General features: G+C 34.3%; 1 protein-coding gene across 1 annotated transcript in view; it reads right to left on the bottom strand.

Annotated features, from left to right (window-relative positions):
- Positions 1 to 3,780: 3,780 nt before the first annotated feature.
- The window catches only part of LOC149772682 (uncharacterized), an 84,487-nt gene continuing 63,271 nt past the window's right edge, over positions 3,781 to 24,996 (bottom strand). The window contains exons 11-13 of the mRNA XM_089947494.1: positions 13,161 to 13,221; positions 9,863 to 9,971; positions 3,781 to 6,190 (exon numbers count right to left, since the gene is read on the bottom strand). Coding sequence (XP_089803620.1) covers positions 6,019 to 6,190; positions 9,863 to 9,971; positions 13,161 to 13,221 — 342 coding nt within the window. The 3' untranslated portion in view covers positions 3,781 to 6,018. The remainder of the gene's footprint in view (positions 6,191 to 9,862; positions 9,972 to 13,160; positions 13,222 to 24,996) is intronic.

Below are 24,996 nucleotides of genomic sequence, written 5' to 3'. Positions count from 1 at the left end.
TTCATGCTACCGGTTTCTGTGCTTTATGTTTTTACTTAGATGCTCTACAGCCAACATCATTGTGTTTTCTCTTACTTCATACTTGCAGTTTTTGAATGATGATGACAAACTGTCCTATATATTAAACTATTATTAAATAGCAAATGTTAAAAAACATGTTTAGATAGTTTAACAGTCAAGAAATATTTGGTTTCTTTTTGAAATAAAGACAGTAAGATGTTTTTACAATAACAATCACTAGTTGTGTTTTTTTCAAAATATCTGATGTATTCCTAGACTAAATTGGTGTGTAGAATATATAATGCATCTCATAGTTGAATATTTTTTTCTTGATTACGGGTAGCTGTTTTAATTTTAACATCCATAATGCTCGTTTTTATTGTCATAACTAGAAACACTAAAATTTTGTAAATTCTCAAATTTGGTGTGAGAAAAATTGGATTTTAATCACCGAAATATCCAAGATCATGAAACAAAGTCAAATAAGTTATTTCGGGTAAGTTATTTTTTTCGCCAGTTGTGAATTTTAGTTGTTATTATTATTCTGGAATGGCTGCTGACTGTATCTATTGTTAGACACAAGCTTGGCTGTATGCACTCGAAATATCCCAAAATGTTATTTCCATTATAAATTTACTTATGCATGGTAATGTATTTTAATTTAGTACTTTGACAGTATGTGACATTGTAGCATCAGCTGATGTCACATTCTAGCACAAATTCTACTTAATAATTGTTAACAAACATGTTTAAACTGTTAAAATATATCCCATACGTGTACTAACATATCTCAGACATGTACTAACATATCCCAGAAATGTACTAACATATCCCAGAAATGTACTAACATATCTTAATCATCATAGGCTGCATGATTGATCTTAATATGGTACATAACATCAAATGTAATGTATAAATACGTTCCCTCAAAATGTGATTTCTAGAACAAATTTATGTGTCCATTGGATGTGGTCACTGTCAAGTCGCATGAACAATTGGCAAATTTATAAATGACATTCGTTTCTCTATTTCTCCCGCATATATAAAATTTACGGCCCATCAGGTTTATGCAAACTTTCCATCATTTGAAACAAAACTAGGGTAAACATTTATGTAAGCAAACAAACTACACATAAAATTCTACTAAGATATACTTTAAATCTAGCTGAAAGATTCATGTTATTAAACATGAAGTCCAGATTGTTTGAACGTGATCCAGTTTGATAGCAATAAATTATTATGTTTCATTGCAATTGACTCACTTATAAATCTTAAAGTAAGAGCAAATGAAACATTTTACAATTTATTTCCTGCTGAAAGGATATTTCAAAAGCATCAAAGGTTTTAAATCAGTCCACGTTTAACGATTTAAGTAAATAATGGTATTTTTCAGAGCATTTATGTTACGTACTTGTAACGTATAAATTTTTGATGGATTGCCTTTTCCTTTGTTTAAATCTATTGTCACAATGCTCCCCGGAAGTAACTAATGTACGCTAATTGCAAGAATGATAACTCTGCAGTTATTATTTAATGGAGGTAAATAATGTTATCAAACTGGGCTATAGGAAAATAACTGAAATCTGAGTCCATATTAAACCTCTAATATGAAAGCTCTCAACATTAACAAAGGGGAACTAACTCTTACAATGTGTAAATGGGTTGGAACATGTTTTTGTTACATTCTGATGGATGTATATTATACAAGTTATAACCAGATTAAATTTATGCAGATGATAATTTCTTTGACAGAATAATTATTTGAATTATTTTGTCACAACAAAAAAAAATATGCTATGAATATGATTCAATTCATATCAAGATTATTCAGTCATTTCCATACATTCTTCACTGAGAGAAATTAGAAAAGTACCCGTAGAGCCAAAAGATACCAGGTACATACCAACATAAAAAAATAAAACTGGTATACCAGTATTACTGCACATTTCTATTTAATATTCATTCCAAATCACTAAGCATAATATCTGTGTTTAACAAAATTGTAGATTTAAAAAGTCTTTCCTGCTGCTAACTTTTGAGTATTTGTGAACATGTGAAAAATATCTGATTTTAACAAATGGACTGACTTATGCCAGACCATGACATAAATCCACATGGTCTTTGGCCAGACAAGCTAACTAATAAACCCACATCATCTTTGGCCAGACAAGCTAACAAGTAAATCTGCATCGTCTTTGTCCAGACAAGCTAACAAGTAAACCCACATCATCTTTGTCCAGACAAGCTAACAAGTAAACCCACAACATCATCTTTGTCCAGACAAGCTAACAAGTAAACCCACATCATCTCTGGCCAGACAAGCTAACTAATAAACCCACATCATCTATGTCCAGACAAGCTAACAAGTAAACCCACATCATCTATGTCCAGACAAGCTAACAAGTAAACCCACATCGTCTTTGTCCAGACAAGCTAACAAGTAAACCCACATCATCTATGTCTAGACAAGCTAACAAGTAAACCCACATCATCTTTGTCCAGACAAGCTAACAAGTAAACCCACATCATCTTTGTCCAGACAAGCCAACAAGTAAACCCACATCATCTTTGTCCAGAAAAGCTAACAAGTAAACCCACATCATCTTTGTCCAGACAAGCTAACAAGTAAACCCACATCATCTTTGTCCAGACAAGCTAACAAGTAAACCCACATCATCTATGTCCAGACAAGCTAACAAGTAAACCCACATCATCTTTGGCCAGACAAGCTAACTAATAAACCCACATCATCTTTGGCCAGACAAGCTAACAAGTAAACCCACATCATCTTTGTCCAGACAAGCTAACAAGTAAACCCACATCATCTATGTCCAGACAAGCTAACAAGTAAACCCACATCGTCTTTGTCCAGACAAGCTTACTAATAAACCCACATCATCTTTATCCAGACAAGCTAACTAATAAACCCACATCATCTTTGTCCAGACAAGCTAACTAATAAACCCACATCATCTATGTCCAGACAAGCTAACAAGTAAACCCACATCATCTTTGGCCAGACAAGCTAACTAATAAACCCACATCATCTTTGGCCAGACAAGCTTACTAATAAACCCACATCGTCTTTGTCCAGACAAGCTTACTAATAAACCCACATCATCTTTGGCCAGACGAGCTAACTAATAAACCCACATCATCTTTGGCCAGACAAGCTAACAAGTAAACCCACATCATCTTTGGCCAGACAAGCTAACAAATTATAAATACAATGTGTGAAAATGATGAAGGCTATAAAACTATATCTCAGAAATTGACTTTCATCTTGTACAAATATAGATCATTGTGACCTATTCTTAACTAGCCTAAGAGGCAGTAAAATTTTTGATAAAGGCATAAAGATGTAAACCAGCTCAAAAAGGACCATAGAAACAATCTGTCCAATAAAGAATGGTGTTCCACACATAAAGATGTGTCCTGTGTGATATGTGTTAAGGCAGGGACAAGTATACATATCATATAATACATTGCTTACAAATATAACTTAAAACCTAAAACATATCAAACTAAAATTCAGCGCACCAAATAGAAAAACAAACCCTACACATGACCTGCCCTGTGTCATGTGCATTGTGTGATATCATGTGCATTGTGTGATATCATGTGCATTGTGTGATGTCATGTGCATTGTGTGATATCATGTGCATTGTGTGATATCATGTGCATTGTGTGATGTCATGTGCATTGTGTGATGTCATGTGCATACATTGTATTGACTGACACCATGTAATATCTTGTAAACTAATTGCAATACAACTCATGTATGTTCTGAGGAATTTATTCATATGAAAAGAAATTTTAAATATCATTTCCTCTGTTTGGGTAAACAGGTTGCCATAATAGGTTGTAAAAATGAAACCTTTAGTGAAATGAGACAGCAAGATTTCAGAAATGTGAATTAATGTCTGTTCTGCTTGAAGCAGATTGACAATATTACCTCCCTTAGCTTAAATTTACCTCCCTTAGCTTGATCACTTTGTTTTAAATCAATGCCATGAAATGATATATCATTTTTACCTTGTTTTAAAACCACTCCACTCTGATCAGTTATTTTGGTTTGTATACTTAAGTCTGATTTTATACTACACTTAAAGTCATAACCATATATTGATTCATGACATCAGAAACTATTCTGACTTCAATTTACAAAAAAACAGAAACAAGTGTGTTTATTTTTAACATAGCTTTAACAATTTTTCAGTCATATTGCTACAATATCTGCAGTGTGGCAGCTTATATAGTGATATCTAGCACTGGGGCATCATGCTGCAGACATGTAGCATGATGTCACACCAATTCACATTATCCTGACACCAGGCAACCAGTCCTAACACTAACCTCTTAATGCTGAGCGCCAAGCGAGGCACCTGTTAGTACATTTTTATAAGTCTTTGATATGACTCGACTACGGTTTAACCCACAACCTCATGTATCTGAAGCAGATGCTCTAACCACTAGGCCCACTGGAGGTCCAGAAACAAGTATAGCTTGACCAATTTCACTATGTTGTTGTAGCAACCAACATAATGAGTATTTTGTACATGAAAATCCAAATTTCTTTGCTGTTCGAAGATTTGGGACACAAATAAATGTCTTTTGTCCATGTTTAATGGTGGGACAATCATAAGAGGAATTTTACTAATGTGTAAGCAGAAATTTGAAAATATTCTTGAACTTAATAAAGACTGTAAGAAATAGAAACCAGACCTGATCAACAATTAAATAAACCATTCTTTCACTGATTGATTGATTGAGTACTGCAGGCAAACATTTGCAGGAACATAGGTGAAGAGTTTGATCCTTATGACAAAGCCAAAACTTCAGACTTTCTCCTAGTTTTCTGGCATCCGTTTGCATATGGTAAACATTATGGTATCACAGTTCTTGCATAATAAATTAATCAGAACACAAAATATAATAATAAATGTTACAAAAAGTAGTTTTATAAACCTTATACAAGCAACACATGAAATTCTGATGTTTGAGTACAACTACTGACATAAAAGTGTATGACATCAAAGCATGGGTCAATCATGTAAGAATTAACAGTGTTATTTAATGACAGACATGGCAGACTTTGGATCATATGGTAATCAGTCCCAGTCTGACTGTTGCTAATGGATGCTTGAATAAACCAATCAATCTTGCTTGTTCCAACTGAACAAGCTGTAAATAGATACCAGCATCTTCTGGGAGACTATCTTGCAATGGATGGCATCCCAGTCCAATGGAATTTAGCCTGGGTGACATGGCCCACATTGGCTTTTAACAATAAAAGCCAAACTGGGCTTGCAGGAAGAAACAAAAAGTGAAATGGAAATCAAGTGCTCAAAACTGCAGAATTAGGCATAACTGTGAGAACTGAGTAAGTTAAATTTAACAATGAAAACATAGCATTGAATGTAAATAATATATTGATGTAAAACTTGTGTCCGTTAGGATGAATGTTTTGAGATGAACTTTACTGAGTATTAGCAAAAGGTACTTTCTGATTTCATGCACAAGTCATAAAGTTAAAGATGTGGACAGACTCTTATGGGATAAAGTCAATATAATCTGTTTGAATATAACATTAAAATTGCAAAATTTCAACAGTATTTCCCTACCCTGATTGAAATCTATGATTTCTCTATGCAGTTAGAGCCTAAACAGGCCAAAACAACATGCTAACCAATTACTTGTAGTCACATGATGATTTGAAAATCAAGGTTACATGTAGCTAATCTGTGATCTGCCAGTATCCTATACCAATAGAGTCAATTACTCGCAGTCACTTGATGACACAGAAATCAAGGTTAGCTAACTTGTGATCTTCCACTATCACATTTCAGTGGCTTGATTTAGAAAGCAAGAGTAGCTAACCTGTGATATGCTAGTTTCTCATTCCAGTGGAATCAATTACTTACAGCTGCTAAGTGACATGCAAATCAAGGTTAGCTTCAACCTTATGAACCACATGAACAGATCAGAAAACATTGGCCTATTAATATATATTTTTCACTACAATACAGCATTGCTTGTGTTTGCCATTTTCTTCCTGGCTAGTTGATCCAGACAGAAGACTGGGTCATTTGGCACTGGAAGCCCTGATGTCAATCTTGGAGCAACATTCAGCTGAAAATAGTGCTCAGCAACTGGTGTCCTGTGTCCATGGCAAGCAAATGTTTGAGTTCTAAACAAAATAATGAATAAAATTTAAAACCAGAGTACCATAACATACCTGATGATCTGGTTGGTAACACATTTTTTTAATAAGCTGTGACATTAATGTTTACATGACAAATTTTAATTACTTAATGGAGACTGGGTTGAAATTCATGGTCATTTAACATTTAGTATCAAGATCAAAAACACAAATTTCATTAGAGTAACCATGGCTGTCACATTAAATGTAGCATTAGTACAGAGTTACACAAAATTTTGCAAGAAATGTTTCTATAAAAACACAAATGTCCAATGATTAGTTATTCTGAAAGAATAATGATCCATGTATGTAACCCTTTGAAATGCAAATGGTTGTTGTTGTTGTTCTAGGGTTTAACGCCATTTTTCAGCACAAGATAGGCTATACATGGCGGCCAGTATAACTGGTGGAGGAAGAACCCTGGAAAACCCAGGGAAGAACCACCGACCCATGAGAAGCTACTGGCAGGCTTTCCCACGTACCCACGCCAGCCGAGCCTTGGACTCAAACACACGCAGACAGAGGTGAGGTGGCAGTGATCCGGAATGGTGAGCGCTTTAGACCACTCGGCTACTCGGGGCCCCAGAAATGCAAATGGTATCATGAATTTTAAAATCTGAATGCAGGGGAAAATACATAACAAAATTCAAGCAAGAATGAATAATAACTAGTTGTGGCCAAACACCAAACACCAATCTCTTTGGTTTCAGAAAACAGCACAATATCCCTTCTATTTATACAAAGAATAATGACAAAAGTTTCAATGGATATATTTGAAAGTTTTCATTATGAACAGGTCTTTCCAATATGGAGGTGTCTTTAATCAAGGTTTCAAGGTACATTTCAAACTAATAAACTGAAATAATATGACCCATCTCAGAGTCTATAATTGGATGAGTAACTTGCATCTCTCTCTTGATACCTCATGCAAAATGGGGTCCAGAATCATTAACCCCAGTAAGGGTGCAAATTATTGAGCAACTCCTGATAAAGGGATGGATGTCTACAGTGGGAAAGGGGGTGTTGTTAAGTGGCCAAATACTTGTTTAAAATTTGCATTTTGAATATTTAGTATTTTCTAATGAAGAGATTTACATGTCTGTGTAAATTACCATTATTTTCAATATATCCCTGTATCTGAAATATAATTTAAAATATTATTCCAGATGATTTAAGCACACATTATGTATACCAGCAAAACCATTGTGTATTATTTTACTGCATTTTGTTTGTGAATGTTGTTACATTCTAGTGTTACTATAGATTAAGAATAAAACAAGTTGTTCTTTTATTTCAGAAAAAACTGACATTCATTTAGATAAAAGAAATAATGGGAATTCTATTTTTGTATTTTTTAAATGTGTAAAAGTGAAATATTGATGCTGTGATTTCATCAAAATTAGAGTGAATATATTCACACCCTTGAGTAAAAACTCCAAGTGTCAATTTGGGAATTATAATTTCACAACAGCCTTTTGAATTCACTTTTCTATAATGACCCCTGTCTGTAAAACTAAGCTTGCTATTTACCTAGTATGACTTTTGCTTGGTTCCATTGTTATCATTGACAACATTTGCTAACGTGCATATAAACCACTGTTAGATTCTTCGATTACATTGCTTAAATGGTGAAATGAAATGAGTTGACTTATCACATGACCATAACCTCCCCATCCTAACATTTGATTCACATAGCTTTTTAAATACCCCTTTACCTGATGCGATATGAAAGACTAATTATGTGAAAAAACAATGCAGGTCAACTTTTAATTGATCATCCAAAGTGAGTCAGTGATGAAAACACAGTTGGTACTTAATCATGGATGATTGACAATTTTCATGTGGACATGACTGTCATGGTTGATTGGCAATTTTCATGTGGACATGACTGTCATGGTTGATTAGCAATTTTCATGTGGACATGACAGTCAGGGTTGATTGCCAATTTTCATGTGGATATGACTGTCATGTTTGATTGGCAATTTTCATGTGGACATGACTGTCATGGTTGATTGACAATTTTCATGTTTAAATACAAGACGGCATATCACATTTATGATTATACAGAAACTGAATTAAAATATCAAACAAAATTTCACTTGACATTACTTATTTGGTATTTATTTCCTAAAGTATGCAACCAACAGACATTACTTACATTTTAATTGATAAATATTTTCATTTTTATACTGTAATTTAAAGTATAATGAGAAAATATTTAGTGTTAAAAAATATGACTTATTAAACCATACAAATATTGCAAATTTGCTTCTAATTTCTGGGCACCAACTGCCATTTTTGAAGATAAAATGAGCAATATATCATGGTTTACTTGACCAATTTTTACCTATATTCTTTTAATGTTGTACAAACAGGGGCCAATTCTTTTTGGTATCTTATAGGAAAAATTGGGATCCACTCATGACCCTGCATTATAAGTAGGTTTATGAATATTCTGGGTATGAGTCAGGAAGGGAGAGGTGTACAAATAAACATGATTTAGCTAGTTAAATATGTTTCATTTCTGTCAGATAATTGTTGATGCCAAATTCACAAGAAGAGTGCCATGAATGGTACATAATAACAACCTCACCCTGTGTTTAATAGTCCTCTGTGTAGGTACTAGTGTTGAGATTATTCATGACAAGGTTCTTTCATCCTATAGTTAATTTATATGGTCTTCAACTAAACCTATTTTGCAGAAGCCATTATTTTTTTATCACACTTACCATGACCAACACATCTGACATTTAGAACCCAGAATATATAGGTTTATTTATTATCTTAATTGCATGCCATCCACAAAGTTTGGTAAAAGAACAAAAGTTATTCCACAAAACCCATTCATCTCTGACCCAGAATAACCCCTGGCTCTTAAATCCCATAATCAGTAGGACTCTTCCATACCTTAATCACCTTAAGTGCAAGCCATACATAAATTCTGGGCAAGGTACTATAGCTATTATGCAAATAACATTTTTCGTACCAAATGTACATGTTCTTCACAAATGCTGCTGATGGCATGTATCTGAAAACTTTTTGAGCAAAAACCGTGTTTCTTCTTTTAGTTATAATGACTTTGACCTTTGAACATGAAATCAAAAGGATATTTCCTCCCACCAAAGGCAAGCCATCTACAGAGTTTCATCTTTTTATGTGATACATAAATAGTGTATTTTGCAGTAAACATTTGTCGTCTTCTTTGAGGTTTTTACCCCAAAACCAATAGGGTTCTTTTTCACCATATACGCAACATATCCACTAAATCTGGTAACTGTGGATAGTGGATAGTTCCAGTTATTGTGCAGGAACAAAAATGGTAACAGACCGATGGACTAAATGAAATGATAAACATAACATGCTTGAACTTATAGTAGACATTTTACAGTTTGATTAAATCTAGATGATTTTGAAATTAAGTCATAGATATGACCATGATTTAGTCTAATTATTATTTCTGTTCAGCAGTCTAGGAATGTGACTGAATTAAGGTCGTAACTGAAATAAAAGTGTTTTCCTCCATTCCAAATACTGTCAATATAGAAATCGTGTTCACTTTACTTTTCGTTAATTATTTGTTTTTAAAGAAGCAAAGCCTGTCCAGTTTTACTAATTTTATCACTGTACTTCTTCAACAAATGTACAGACTGCATACTGTACCTGAGTAAGACATCATACATATACAGACTTTCAAGGAAATCCTCATGTATGGTTGATGTTAGCTGTTGGAAGGGAAGCTCTGAATTTTCTAAGAGATCCAAACTATTTCCTGAAATGTCAAAAAAGAAAGAAATAAAAACAGAACATAAGCACAGCTTCTAATTTAATTTGTTAGCTTCTTAGATGATACATAAATATTCTGAATATTTAAAGCAATTATTCATAACAGATTTCTAAATAAAATAGCCAACTATATAAAGCGTCTTCCTCAGTGTTGGGCACATAAAAAACATGTAAATACTGTCTTTGTTATTAATTACATGAATTTATTAAGTTCTCATCTACTCAATCATGCCCAGCATTTTTTAGATAAAAACTGCAAAATTGATCCAGGTTTCCAAATTAAGAAGAAAAAAAGGAAGAATTTACAGAAATATTTTAGCACTTGCAAATATTTGCCTTAGTCACAAGGACTCTTACAAATTAGGGAAATAATGTTTTTGTTGATGCCATTATACATAATGCTAGCATTAATGATTTGTCTGTACCATGATATATAATGCTTGCATTAATGATTTGTCTGTACCATGAGTTCTATACATAATGCTAGCATTAATGATTTGTCTGTGCCATGAAATCTATACATAATGCTACCGTTAATGATTTGTCTGTACCACGAGTTCTATACATAATGATAGCATTAATGATTTGTCTGTACCATGAGTTCTATACATAATGCTAGCATTAATGATTTGTCTGTGCCATGAAATCTATACATAATACTACCGTTAATGATTTGTCTGTACCATGAGTTCTATACATAATGACAGCATTAATGCTTTGTCTGCACCATGAGTTCTATACATAATGCTTCCATTAATAATTTGTCTGTAGCCACGAGTTCTATACATAATGCTACCGTTAATGATTTGTCTGTACCACGAGTTCTATACATAATGCTAGCATTAATGATTTGTCTGTACCATAAGTTATATCATTATTCTTGTGTCTTAGGGATCCTTAGTGAAAGCTCACTGAAATTTAGTTTTGGTTCTTTGTGGCACATCAACACAAGTAGGTTATTTAGTGCTGAGGCAATTATATAGTCAAGTGCTTTGCCTCAGGACACAGCATGGTAGCTGACCCAGGCTGGTTCAGTGGTAAGATCTGAAATTGCATCATTTTGGTCTTGAGTCTGACACACTAACCACTGAGCCACCACAACTACCTCACTGAAATTGAAATGGCAAGATTTGCTACAGTGATGAAGCATTATACATGTAGCTGTCACATTATTTTCCCTGATGTGGTTTTAGTATTATATGCTAATTGTTCCATTTTCCTATTATTTAAAAATAAAATAATTCATGTACTCCTGGTTTGAAAAATGTAAAGTTATCAACCATTGCCCACCAGTTTCTTGAAGACACTATAGTTGGTGGGAGAGTGATGAGTGAAAATGAGATGGGGAAAGTGGGAGTTGGTGGGAGAGTGATGAGTGAAAATGAGAGGAGAAAGTGGAGTTGGTGGGAGAGTGATGAGTGAAAATGAGAGGAGAAAGTGGGAGTTGGTGGGAGAGTGATGAGTGAAATTGAGGGGAGAAAGTGGGAGCTGGTGGGAGAGTGATGAGTGAAAAGGAGAGGGGAAAGTGGGATTTGGTGGGAGAATTATGAGTGAAAATGAGAGGAGAAAGTAGGAGTTGGTGGGAGAGTGATGAGTGAAAATGAGAGGGGAAAGTGGGAGTTGGTGGGAGAGTGATGAGTGAAAATGAGAGGGGAAAGTGGGAGTTGGTGGGAGAGTGATGAGTGAAAATGAGAGGGGAAAGTGGGAGTTGGTGGGAGAGTGATGAGTGAAAATAGAGGGGAAAGTGGGAGGGGGGACCTGCTATGGACACACTTCCCCATGGTCATTCTTTGCTATGGCCACATTTCCCCATGGCCATTCTTTGCTATGGTTGTACTTCACTATAGTCATTCATTTAGTGTGTAATCTATTTTCTAAGTTTCATGACTTGATGATTGCTCTAAAACATTTTTTATAATTGCAAATATTTATAAAAATAATAACAAATTTCAACAAACAAATAACAGTATTATATATTCAACCAATGCTAAAAATGATTTCAAAGTACACAAGAGGGGCACATGAATACAAAAGTTGTTCCTTTCTTGTCTTGTAAATCTCATGATGTAATTTTAAACAATCAAAATAGTTGTTACAAAGGCTTGGTAAAAATGCAAAGGAGAATTATATTGTGCTCTCTTTATAATTTTTCTTTCCAAACTATTAAATGTTTTTGTTTATTCTGGAATTATGCATTCTGCATGTTTGTTTACTAAGAAATTTAATTCATTATATAATTTATATAACTTAAAAAATACATTATACAAGCTGACATTAACAACAGCAAAGCAAAATGTCTGCAGACAGCAGTACAAACTGAAGAATTATTAAAGTTCATTCCACACAGCATCACAAATCATATCAGAGTCTGTATCTCAATTAATTTTCAAGTAAGCATCATTAAATGTAGCTTAAAGAAACTAATTCATTTCGCACATGAAGTTTTTCAACAACTTTCAAATCAACACAGAGGGTAACATAGCTCAATAAATACATGCTAAAACAGTGTGGTCTGTTTACATCAAATTTGTCTATGCTGCCACAAACTGAAAGAGTTGATTTCTTTATTACAGAGCAATCAGCTTTCCTATTCAACTATGTTAAAACAGTGCGGTCCGTTTACATCAAATTTGTCTATGCTGCCACAAACTGAAAGAGTTGATTTCTTTATTACAGAGCGATCAACTTTCCTATTCAACTACGTTAAAACAGTGTGGTCTGTTTACGTCAAATCTGTCTATGCTGCCACAAACTGGAAGAGTTGATTTCTTTATTACAGATGGATCAGCTTTCCTGTTCAAGTATGTTCAGCCATAATGTAGCTGCCTCCATTTGATTTCTTTGCAGTATCAAAAAATAACATTTCCAGAACTCAGGGCAAGCATGGCGGATTACAGTCTTTTACAGCATGTATCTAATGAATGGTGTTGTACTATGAATTATATTTGAATCAACTGTGCATGAAACAAATCTGGTAATTTTACTTTGAGATGCTGACATGAAAATTCAATGAGAAACAGATGTGGATATCATTTGTGATGCTGTGGGGAATGAACTACAATCAATTGTATATTGTTTTATTCGAAACGATCTGAAATCTATAGATTTTGATCCAAATTTTTTACCACTAGTGCCAACATAGATTAAGCTAGTTTGATGTTTGCATTTTCAGTACCTTTCAACCTGTGGGAGAAGTCTTCGTATTTTAAGTAGTTGTACTGGTCCAGGAAATTTTGCTGCAAATAGATACAAGTATTCTTATTCAAACAAGGGAGAATAAAGGAACTATACTAGATGTATTTCATCATGTGGGTGCAAAAAAAAAAAGTGATATTTTAATGAGTGGCAAAGCAATGGTTTAAAATATAAAATCTTTCGGTACCACAAGATGAAATATATTCAGTATTAACCTAGGAAAAGAAAATTTTCTTTTTATTACACACAATCAAACATGCTTCTGTATAAAAGCATTGAAGAAAGTCACTCGCCGCACACAACATCATCTCACCACCTTTTTCACAACTTCATCTCTAACTTCAATTGCCTTATTTGCTGATCTTATAAATGTCAGTGATTTCTGAGAACTGTTGATCTGGGACAAACTAATCTGTTGCAATAAACAACATTTTTAACATTTTGTACTCTGTTTAACCATTTATGACCATAAAAAGTCAGATTGTGTCATGCAACATATCAGGTTTTTCACACTGTCATCAAGCTTGTACAAGGGACAGAACTTTGCAAAGAAGCAAATGGTGACAAGTCAAATATCTATGTCACATAATAATTTTCATGACTGAAAGGTAATGCAGTTTCCATTATTTTTCAAGCTAAAATACTTGTTTTTCTTGCTAAAAATATATGTTCTATTAGTAATGTGTCACACAGCATGATGGAAAATCTTTTATTTTCACATGTGAAAATGTAAAAATATATTTTTTCATGTGAGAAAATACAGGAAATAAAACAGTATGAAAAAATATTTCACCAATAATATTCTGTATTTCACACCTAAGTATATAATAAAATATCATACTTACAGTGCAAGTAAAACAACAGATTCAATTAAAAAAATGCATCTGAAAGTCTGCAATTTGAGACAGAGTTTGAATCTAATATTTACTAATTATTTCAACTGACATAGTAAAAGTATTTTTAGCAGCAGCCTTATCAACCAGAGCACTAAATTTATGATTAACAGGATTAGCACAAAAGTCTCTGTACTTATCATACACTTCAGATGAGATATCATCATATCTGCTGTCTTTTAAGACTTTACAATCTGAGGATGAAAATGGGAGATCAAAATTTGTTGCTATTTTAGTAATATCATTCACTGACTCTATCACGATAAATATCTTCTGTTTTGTCGATATAAATAATAACGTAACTGTCTCAGCTTAAAATATATAAGTACCAGATGCTGCCTGAGAATTGCATATGATTAAACGACTGCGAATATCTCCTTGCTCTACATTTATGTTGCTGACAGGTAGGTTTAGGTATTCTGACAGGCAGGTTTAGGTATTCAGCAATCAGCTCTATAATATTTCTGTATTTTGCTTCTGTCAGTAACTTTCCAGCTTCTTTTCGTAAGTTTTTCAATGCAATTTTTTAGAACCATTGTATATTTCATAATCTTTATCAATACTAGGTTTTACAGTTGTAATTTCGTTAAGCTCTTTATAAAATATATCTCGTTCGATATCATCATACAACTTGATCCTATGCTCAATTTCTGCATTTAGTGCAGTATTAATGTGTCCCAATCTCTACTTCAGAACACAGCTACTCGGATCATATGTAGAGTACCATGAACAGAGCACACCTCCCACTGCTCTGTACCCTATACTGGCCATCCATTCGATCCAGAATCAAACACAAAATTTGTTCTCTGTGCTACATTTCACTGATGGACTCCTGTCCAAGATACCTATCTGACCTCAGCCATGTGTACACACCAGCAAGATACTTACGCTTCTCTTCTGACAATCGTATACTCATTATTCCCACTATGAAAACGAAGTCATATGGACAACAGTCTTTTGCATACCAGAGCCCAGCAACATGGAATGAATTGCCCACTGAACTTAAACACAAAGACACAGTGATCCCATTCAAGAGTGCTCTTAAAACTCACTTATTTCGACTGCAAGAACAAACTTAAAGACCTAATAATGTTCCCTACCCTTAAATATTTACAGCATGTTTTTAAGTTTTCTAACTTCATGGTGTTTGTTTTCTGCAATAATAGCATTATATGTTTTTTATGTTATAGGTGTTGTCTAAAGTTGTAAAGCACTTAGAGCTTCTAAAGATTAGGTGCTATACAAAGCCCTCATTATTATTATTATATTATGTCATATCTGTTTTTTGCCAGTGAGAGTCTATTAAAACGTTATATGCTGTTGTTAGCAGGTTTGTGTCAGTACTATTATCAACTACTTCTAGTAACATCTTTTGATCATAGTAGTCCATGCCCAGCACATGAAGTTGTTTCTCTGAGCTTATGATATTTGTAAGAAACTTGTGTTTCCTTGTTTCAGCTAGTTTGTCAAGCTCGTCATGAATCTTGTTTAGTCACTCTGACTTTTCACCCCCATGAACTTTGTTTTGATAAGGTTGTTCATCACAGTCACTAGCAGGACAGTATTTGCTAATCATATCAAAGTTTCTGATTGCATATTTCAGTTCCTGCAACTCTAGTAAAATTGTCACTGTTCTCAATTAAACCAGGTGAATTTAAAGTTATTTTTTGCATCTGAGCAATTATATTTACCGCTCTTGCATCCTCAACACTTTCTGGGTCTAGCTGATCAAGATAATTTGATCTCTGTTTTTGGGTTTAGTATAGCACTGTAAAACTGTTTTGCAACTACCGTTCCGGTGGCCTAGTGGTTAGAGCATCCGCCTCGGAAGCGGGAGGTTGTGGGTTTGATCCCCAGCCTAGTTATACCAAAGACTTACAAAAATGGTACTAACAGCTGCCTCACAAGGCACTCAGCATTAAGAGGTTAGTGTTAGGACTGGTCGGCCTGGTGTCAGGATAATGTGACTGGGTGGTAGTACAAAGTGAGCTAAAAATAGTGTCGGTCACATTCTTCATCTCACTGATGATGTTAATAATCACTGAGGTTTTTGTTTCAAAAGCATCAAGAGATCCTAATTATGCGTTTGTGTTTAACAGTCCTTCATCTGACAGGTTAGAGTGGATCACAAACAGAGAAACATCAAACTTTTGGATCAAAATTAAGTGTCCAGAAGCTGTAGCAGTATGGAAATTTCAACTGCATGGTATAATAAAATTAAGTTTTGGGTATATATCTAACTGGGGATTAGAAGGATCGAATGATGATACAACTTTGATCACACTGTACTATCATGCTACATGTCTGCTAGACATCACTATAAACTGTCACACTGCAGACATCGTAGCAATATGACTGAAAAATTGTTAAAGCTACGTTAAAAATCCAAAACACACAAATGCACACACTGTTTTGCAACTCTGATTGATGCAGGATCAACAGACATTATTTATTACAATCACATTAGGGACCCCGAGTGGCCGAGTGGTCTAAAGCGCTCTTCATTACGGATCACTGCCATCTCACCTCTGTCTGCGGTGGTTCGAGTCTAAGATTCAGCCAATGTTGGCATGTGAGAAAGCTTGCCAGTAGCTTCTCGTGGGTCGGTGGTTCTTTCCGGGGTTTTCCGGGTTCTTCCTCCATCATTAATACTGGCCGCCATGTATAGCCTATAGTGCTGAAAAATGGCGTTAAACCCCACAACAACAACAACAACAACAACAATCACATTAAATCATCAAGTGAATATATCTGAAACATCGTCAAACGTATGTAAGGACCCCCAGATTTTACAACATAAATCTGAAAATATGAGTATTTGTTTGTGGTTACTGCAGGATCAAGGGTAACATGCTAAGTAATAATAACATAAACACCTGATAGTACAGTGTGGTCAAAGTTTATATGGACACTGGAACAGATTCAGATACTGAGGTTATATGGACACTGGAACAGATTCAGATACTGAGGTTATATGGACACTGGAACATATTCAGATACTGAGGTTATATGGACACTGGAACATATTCAGATACTGAGGTTATATGGACACTGGAACATATTCAGATACTGAGGTTATATGGACACTGGAACAAATTCAGATACTGAGGTTATATGGACACTGGAACAGATTCAGATATTGAGGTTATATGGACACTGGAACAGATTCAGATACTGAGGTTATATGGACACTGGAACAGATTCAGATATTGAGGTTATATGGACACTGGAACAGATTCAGATACTGAGGTTATATGGACACTGGAACAGATTCCGATACTGAGGTTATATGGACACTGGAACAGATTCAGATCCTGAGGTTATATGGACACTGGAACAGATTCAGATGCTGAGGTTATATGGACACTGGAACAGATTCAGATGCTGAGGTTATATGGACACTGGAACATATTCAGATACTGAGGTTATATGGACACTGGAACATATTCAGTTATTGAGGTTATATGGACACTGGAACATATTCAGATATTGAGGTTATATGGGCACTGGAACATATTCAGATATTGAGGTTATATGGACACTGGAACATATTCCATCTGAAGCATATTATGAATATGCACTAATTGTGTCGGAAAGATTCTTGACAATTGAAGCCAACAAGGGCAGAATGACTGTTCAGGTATAAATATGAGCATTTTAAATTTATCAAACAAAAATAAAATATGAAATATATTATACACGATATAAACTGATCACCAGGACAAATTAAAAAATTAACACATGCTATCATTAAACGACAGTCAGTTTCATTGAAGATAGATTTCGGAATGCCGAGTGCTAGTGTTCCGCTGGCAAAACTAATGCTAACACAGTGGCAACTCAATAAAATGTGATTGCATAAGCCATTTATTTTAAATTTATCAGAAGTGCAAGTTACTGCAATGGCCAGACTGCAAGCGATCCATGAAGGTTTTCTCGGGCCTGCACTAACAATTATTGCAAAAACGGTACTAGTAAAATTATTACCAGTACTCAGTATATTACAAATAGCTGCTGCCTCAGGAGCCATATCCAGTGCGACAAACAATGCTGTGTCCAGTGACGGTATCAAACAGTTAGTAATCTAGTGATTTTGTCTAATGATTATAATAATAACAAAATGCCCAGAAAACGTAAAACGTCAACGAAAAGTATAACAACTAAAAAATAAAAGAGAACTGCAAAGACAAACCACAAAGCTGTCCAAGGTGGATTCATAGGGCCGCTGCTAGCAGGATTAGCTGGAAGTCTACTTTCCTCAGAATCCCAATCTGCTGGGGATAGGATGTGGGAGAGGACTAATGCTACCCGGTAACAGGATGTAGCTCCGTTGAACAACTCTGAGATTCTAGATAACTGAAAGATATCAGCAGACTTCAAGGAGCATTTTCAAAAGACGAGCTCAGACTGCTAACAATCCAATCACAACCCAAAACACAAGGCATTTTGCCAACAGCTGCAGCAACCTGTGTAATAAATATCCATAATTTGAATGACAGATCTGGCACGCACTGGGTAAAACTTTATAAAACAACTATTTTGAATTGTTTGGGCTGCCAACAAGTGATTGTATCAAACAGTACATGCTATTGTCCAAGTACAAAAAAATCAATTACTCTTCTCATCAACTTCAGCCAGTTGGAACTGCAGCTTGTGGATATTACTGTATTATGTTTATCAAGCAAATGTCTGGGATGAAAGCGCTGAGTCCAAAGCACTCTAATGATTTATATTACAATTTACACCTAAATCACATTTGGAAAACAACAAAATTGCTATTTTATCTAGCAAACAAATATAAAAATGACCACATATTGCCTGAAGTGCAGACATAAAACAGAAAATACAGACAAAACCATGGAAACAGTTAAAAATAATAGATTAATGCTGAAAAGTACCTGCTACCTGTGGCAGGAAAAAGTGTGTGTGTGTGCGAGATTTGGATTTTTAATGTAGTTTTAACAATGTTTCAGTCATATCGCTATGATGTCTGCAGTGTGACAGTTTATAGTGATGTCTAGCACTGGGGCATCATGCCACAGACATGTAGCATGATGTCCCACCCAGTCACATTATCCTGACACCAGGCCGACCAGTCCTAACACTAATCTCTTAGTGCTGAGCATCAAGCGAGGCAACTGTCAGTACCATTTTTGTAAGTCTTTGGTATGACTCAAAAAAAGAGCATGTTTCTTAAGTGTGACTCACTAGTACGTGGATCAGGGAATGCCAAGAATTCATAATGTCGATGATTAAATTATAACTAAAATGCACAGCAAATCGATTGTAAGCTAGTCCAAGGTATCACTAGAACAAAATATAAACTGAGACTTGGAGAGTCTCAGCTTGGCAAAGTGCATGTGCCTCAGCCCAGACTTGGTAAAAACGTACTTTATGACAATGGAGTGCAGAGAATTATAGCACACGAACTTCACAGACCTAAATAAATGTTTCTCAATGAAGGGTTATTGTAAATGCAGCTGATGATATTTGGGCAATAGATCTAGCTGATATGTTGAATATTTCACAGTAAAATTACAATAAAAGGTACCTGATGAACATAGTTGATATTATTTAGTAAATACATGTTTTGTGTACCTGTTGTAGATAAAACTTGAAAGCCTATAACAAATGCAGTGCAAGGTATTATAATCAGCACAGAAAGAAAACCAAATAAAATCTGGACTGATCACAGAGCAGAGTTTTTTAATAACCAATTCAAGCAGTTTCTAAAACAAAATAACAATATCAAATACATCACCCGGATTGAAGCGAAAAGTGTCAACGATGAGAAATTTAATCCCATGTTAAAAGAAAAGATTTATAAACAACTCACAGCTAAAAGCACTATCAGATATGTTGATGATCTGCCAAAGATTCTGTCAGATTACAATAACACTAAACATAAAACACTTGGAATGTTGCCCAACAAAGCTGTTAATAATCCAGTGCTAGTTAATGAGAATATGCACTGAAGCCACATATTTAAAAATGGTGATCATGTTAGAATTTCACTAGTGAAAAAAAAGTTTGTAAAAAGATTCACTTTCAAATTGGTCCAAGGAAGTATTCATTGTGGATAAAATTTTAACAACAATACCTGTAATGTATAAGTTTAAAGATTCAGCAGGAGAAGAAATTACTGGAAGTTTCTACGAAGAGGAGCTGCAGCAGACAGAGCAGGAGATATTAATCACTCAGCAAGTAATAGCATGAACAGGTAAAGGTAGTTTGGTTAAATGGAGTTTTAGTTTTAATAGCTGGATACCAACTAGTGAAACAAAAAATCTTTAATAGCATCAGGATATCCAAATCAAAAGGATATTACATTTCACTGGCCTTCACAATGATATCGAATGTTATCTTCGCTTGGAGTACATGTAAAGCGAAGTGCTCACACTCTCACATCAGGTTAAAAATCTTAACAAACAGAAAATCAAATTGTATAGTTTTTCAATGGCCATAAACTTCTAACTGTCCACAATTCATGCATGGCTTTAACAGCTCCCATAATTACTTATGTTCAGAGATAGTAAAATTATGTTCAGAGATAGTAAAATTAAACCTTTCAATCTTTTTAGTGATGTGATATTTAACATTATACTGTGATTTTGCTACAACATAAACTTGTTTATCTTCTTGTACTATACCTGGTTCATCTGCAAATATATCATCAATAACAGGAAACAAATATGTTTCTAGATCAAATTCAGAGTATAAACCAGTCTGATTCTACTAATCCTTATGCACTGCAGTATTTAGATTGCTAGCAATTCAGTGATATTTTGCATCTGGACTGTTAAAAGTACTGGAATTTTCTATTTGCATGCTGATGTGCTGTATTATGATAAATAACAGAATAAATATCTGACAGTCTTTCGCAAACAACAAAGTTGTTTGTGACATCTTATACATACAACTTTTATATAACCACTATAATAAAATGCTGGACAAAACAAGAAGAATTGTAAGAGCTAAAATCATAAATATGAACTTCTTATTCGACACTGTCATGATGTGTATGAGCCAACAGAAAACAGAAAAAAGGATGTTGATTTTATCGCTGAATATGATCCTTACTTGGTGTTTAGCATAAAGATTCTAACGTATCAGAACTTGAATACAATACCAAAATATGTTTGTTAGATATGATAGGGATACTGTTATGAAGTGGGCCCAGTGTTGTTCAACACGAGAAGATCTCAGAAACATTCTAAAATTTGGTCTGTGAATAAACTGCAATTTTGTGTTAAATTTTAAATATGGATAGAATTGTTACTCGAGCTAATGTTATAAATCCTTATCAGCTGGAAAAGGCTGTAAGAAATATGTTCCGCTGTGATGCTAACGTTGTGGCTCACTTCAAAGTAGAACAAGAAAAAAAAAGATTTTATTACGTAACACAGGACATAATCATATGTTGAAATATGGCAAGATCTCTGTCTAATATGACAAAGAAACACTAAATAAATATGTTAATTCCTGCTTGACAAACAGTGAGGTCGCAAATATTTCAAACAGCAGGTGATTTCTAACAAAGGACAATTTTATGTCCTGTTCATTTTGATGTGGCAGATTTTGTCATACCATTATTAACAGATCTAATTGATACTACACAAATGTTAATACATTTTGCTGATGATGAGATTAATGAAAACGCTGTTTCTTCACCTGTGACAGAGTTAGTTGCTATAACAGGCTTAGTTGGTTGTTTAAAATTAACACCATCTCCTCTACCTTGATGAATATTTTCTTTCTGTGAAACAAGATCAAGATTCTGAAGTCAGCTATCAGTCTTAATTCCATTTCTGTGATCAACAATTAAGCCACTAGGAATCAAACCATGAAACACTTTGTAGAAAAATCTGTGAGAACTTAACAAACTTGATTAGTATTAGTTCCACGGATCATTACATTTAAGTAATCTTGATTTCCAAGATTTCCAACACCTTTCTTTGTTTTAATGCATCTTATCATAACTCGGTCATTCGCCACATAAAGATCATAAATTGGATGATGTTGAAATTCGTCTTGCAAATTTGCAAGATTGCTGTCAGTGACATGTCCATTCACATGAAACACTCGCATCCCCTTTGGAATAATCACAAAACAGCATATAAATAAAAGCCTTAATAAACATTTCAGTATGCTTGGTATCATCAGCACCTTTCACTTTTATTTTATAACTTGCTGGAGTTCTAATCCTAAATGAAGTTTTAGTTTTAAGATTAATCACCTGTCCCCAGCATATGTCCAGCATAGCAGCTGTACTTCTGATGAATGTAGAATGTCTCCTGCTCACTAACCATTGGCTCAAGTCCACTAAGCATAATTCTGTTCATCTTATAATAGTTGCAATTTTGTTTCTTTAATTGAAATTTTCGTACTGTACTATTAGAGAAATATAAAATTGTGAACATATCAATGCTGAAACTTACCGATATCACAAACAGAAGTTTACTTTTGACAGAAAGATATCAACCTAAAAAACTGCAACTGCATTTGCTGGGTTTGATAGCACCTGGAGATCAGCTTGCTGATCAGATGCGAGAATCTCAACAATGTGAGGAATTTGCAAATCCTTATATCACATCAAAATCTCGTCGAATTTTAATTGGGACAGATTTAATATCGCTGTCAATGATAATATATTTTAGGAGATATGGAAGAAAATTGATGAATACACAACATCAGGGTCGATTTGATAAAATAACAAATTTTATTTCACACTATGAAATATAACTCATTGCGAAGTAGCTCGTATGTTGAGCTGCCAACTAAAACAAAAAACTCGAAATTTTTTGCATAAATGTCAGAAATAGTAACAACAGGTGCTTCCAGTGGGCCATACTATTGGCATTATTTCCAGCATGAGGTCATCCTTATCAAGTATCAAATTATATTAGTCATGTTAACACTCTAAACTTTAACGGGATTGATTTTCATGTTGCTGAAAAGCATATTGCAAAATTTGAGAAACAAAATAAATTCCTGTTATTAGGCGGTATTAAAATCTTTGGAGTCGATGATGAGCAAAAGATATGTCCAAGATACATCAGCGATTGAGCATCAAAACAAAAGTAAATTAATTTTTTTATAAAAATCATTATGCATGGATCAAGAACTTTAATTGGGCTAGTTGGAGGCCAATATAACATGCATAAGGAAAATAAATATTTCTGTTTCTGATACTTGTACGGCTGTAAATCTCAGCAAGTACTTATCGACATCTTAAGTATTACTCTAACGTACAGTGGATATCTATGTCTGGCGAAAATGAAAATATATTACAATTTACAAATTACAGATACATGATGAAAGTGGCATTTATAATTGATCTAGATTTCAAGTCTATTTTACTTCCAGTGATAGGAGCAGAAAATAACCCTGATAAATGTTTGGCAAAAAAATACAAGAGCATATTCCTTGTGGAGTAACATATAAGGTTGTCTGTGCTGCTGATAAACATTTATCAAAATCATTAAAGATTTATCATGGCACAAATCCTGCTGTTTGGCTTCTGAAAAACCTTATCAACAAGACTGATTTTATCCTGATGATACTCGCTAAGACAAAAAAAATGAAACCTCTAACAAAAAAACAAGAAGCTGATTTTACTGCAGCAGAAATATATCATATTTGTGAACAGGTGCTTTTGCCTCAAGATTGTGTGAAAGATCACTGTAATACAACTGGAATGTAATTTAAAATACACTGCACCAGATTTCATTCCTATTGTCTTTCACAATGTCAGAATATATGATTCTCATATCATAGTTGAAGCATTTGGTAATAAGATATAATAAACTGCCTAAAAATTAACAACAATGAAAAAATAAGTGCATCACAAATAACACTGAAAAGTACATGTCTGTGACACTAGGTAAGATAAGATTTATTGATAGTCTGCAGTTTACAGCAGCATTGCTGGACGAGCTAGTAAAAGGCTGATGTAAGTTTGATAACACGACAGAGTATTTTGGTGATAAATCAAGTTTATTGACATGAAAAGGTATCTTTCCATATAAATATCTTGATGATTAGAGCAGATGTGATGAAAAGTGTTTACCTGACAAATATAACTTTTATTCTCGGTTAAATCTTGCGAGTGTCAGTGATGATGATTATGTTTATGCTAAACTGACTTGAGACTTGTTCAGCTGCAAAAACTTTGGTGATTATCATGATTCGTATCTATCACAGATGTCCTGTTGCTTGCAGATATATTTGAAAATTTCAGAGATGTCAGTGCTGATAACTATGGACTCAACCCAGTCTGGTATTATTCAGCACCCCGATTAAGCTGGGACACATTACTTAAACACAGGAAAATAAAACTGGAGTTGTTATGAGACCCAGATATGTTCAACTTTATAGAACGTGGAATCTGAGGTGGAATAAGTGTCATAGCAAACAAATATGCAATAGCTAATAATAAATATCTACAGGACTATAATAACATGGCGCCATCAAGTTTCATAACCTATCTCGATTCAAATAATCTTTATGGATATGGAATGTCTATGCTGGTTCATGGTTTCAGATGGATCAGTGCAAAACAGCTTTTTGATGAAACTGATAAAATCAAAAGAGAGGAATGTGAGAATTCTGATATTAGTTATTTTGTTGAAGTTGATCTTGACTATCCTGTTGAGCTGCACGATAAGCATAATGATTATCCATTTTGTCTAGAATCAATGCTGACTGACTACAGTTTGTTATCTCATGAACAGAGAAATTATTCATAGGGTAAATCTATCTCAAACAATTCTGTTGTTTACAAACTAGCTCTTAATCTGTTTGACAAATGGATATATGTTTTACACTATAAAAATCTGAAATAAGCATTTGATCATGGTCTGATACTAAGAAAAGTTCATAGAGTTCTAAAATTGAATCAATCATGTTGGATGAAAGATTATA

The sequence above is a fragment of the Sinohyriopsis cumingii genome, unplaced genomic scaffold (genome assembly GCF_028554795.1).
Source record: "Sinohyriopsis cumingii isolate HCF-2022 unplaced genomic scaffold, ASM2855479v2 utg001276l, whole genome shotgun sequence".
Lineage (NCBI taxonomy): Eukaryota > Metazoa > Mollusca > Bivalvia > Unionida > Unionidae > Sinohyriopsis > Sinohyriopsis cumingii.
The sequence above is the reverse complement of the archived record's forward strand: the minus strand, read 5'-3'. Positions and strand labels throughout refer to the sequence as shown.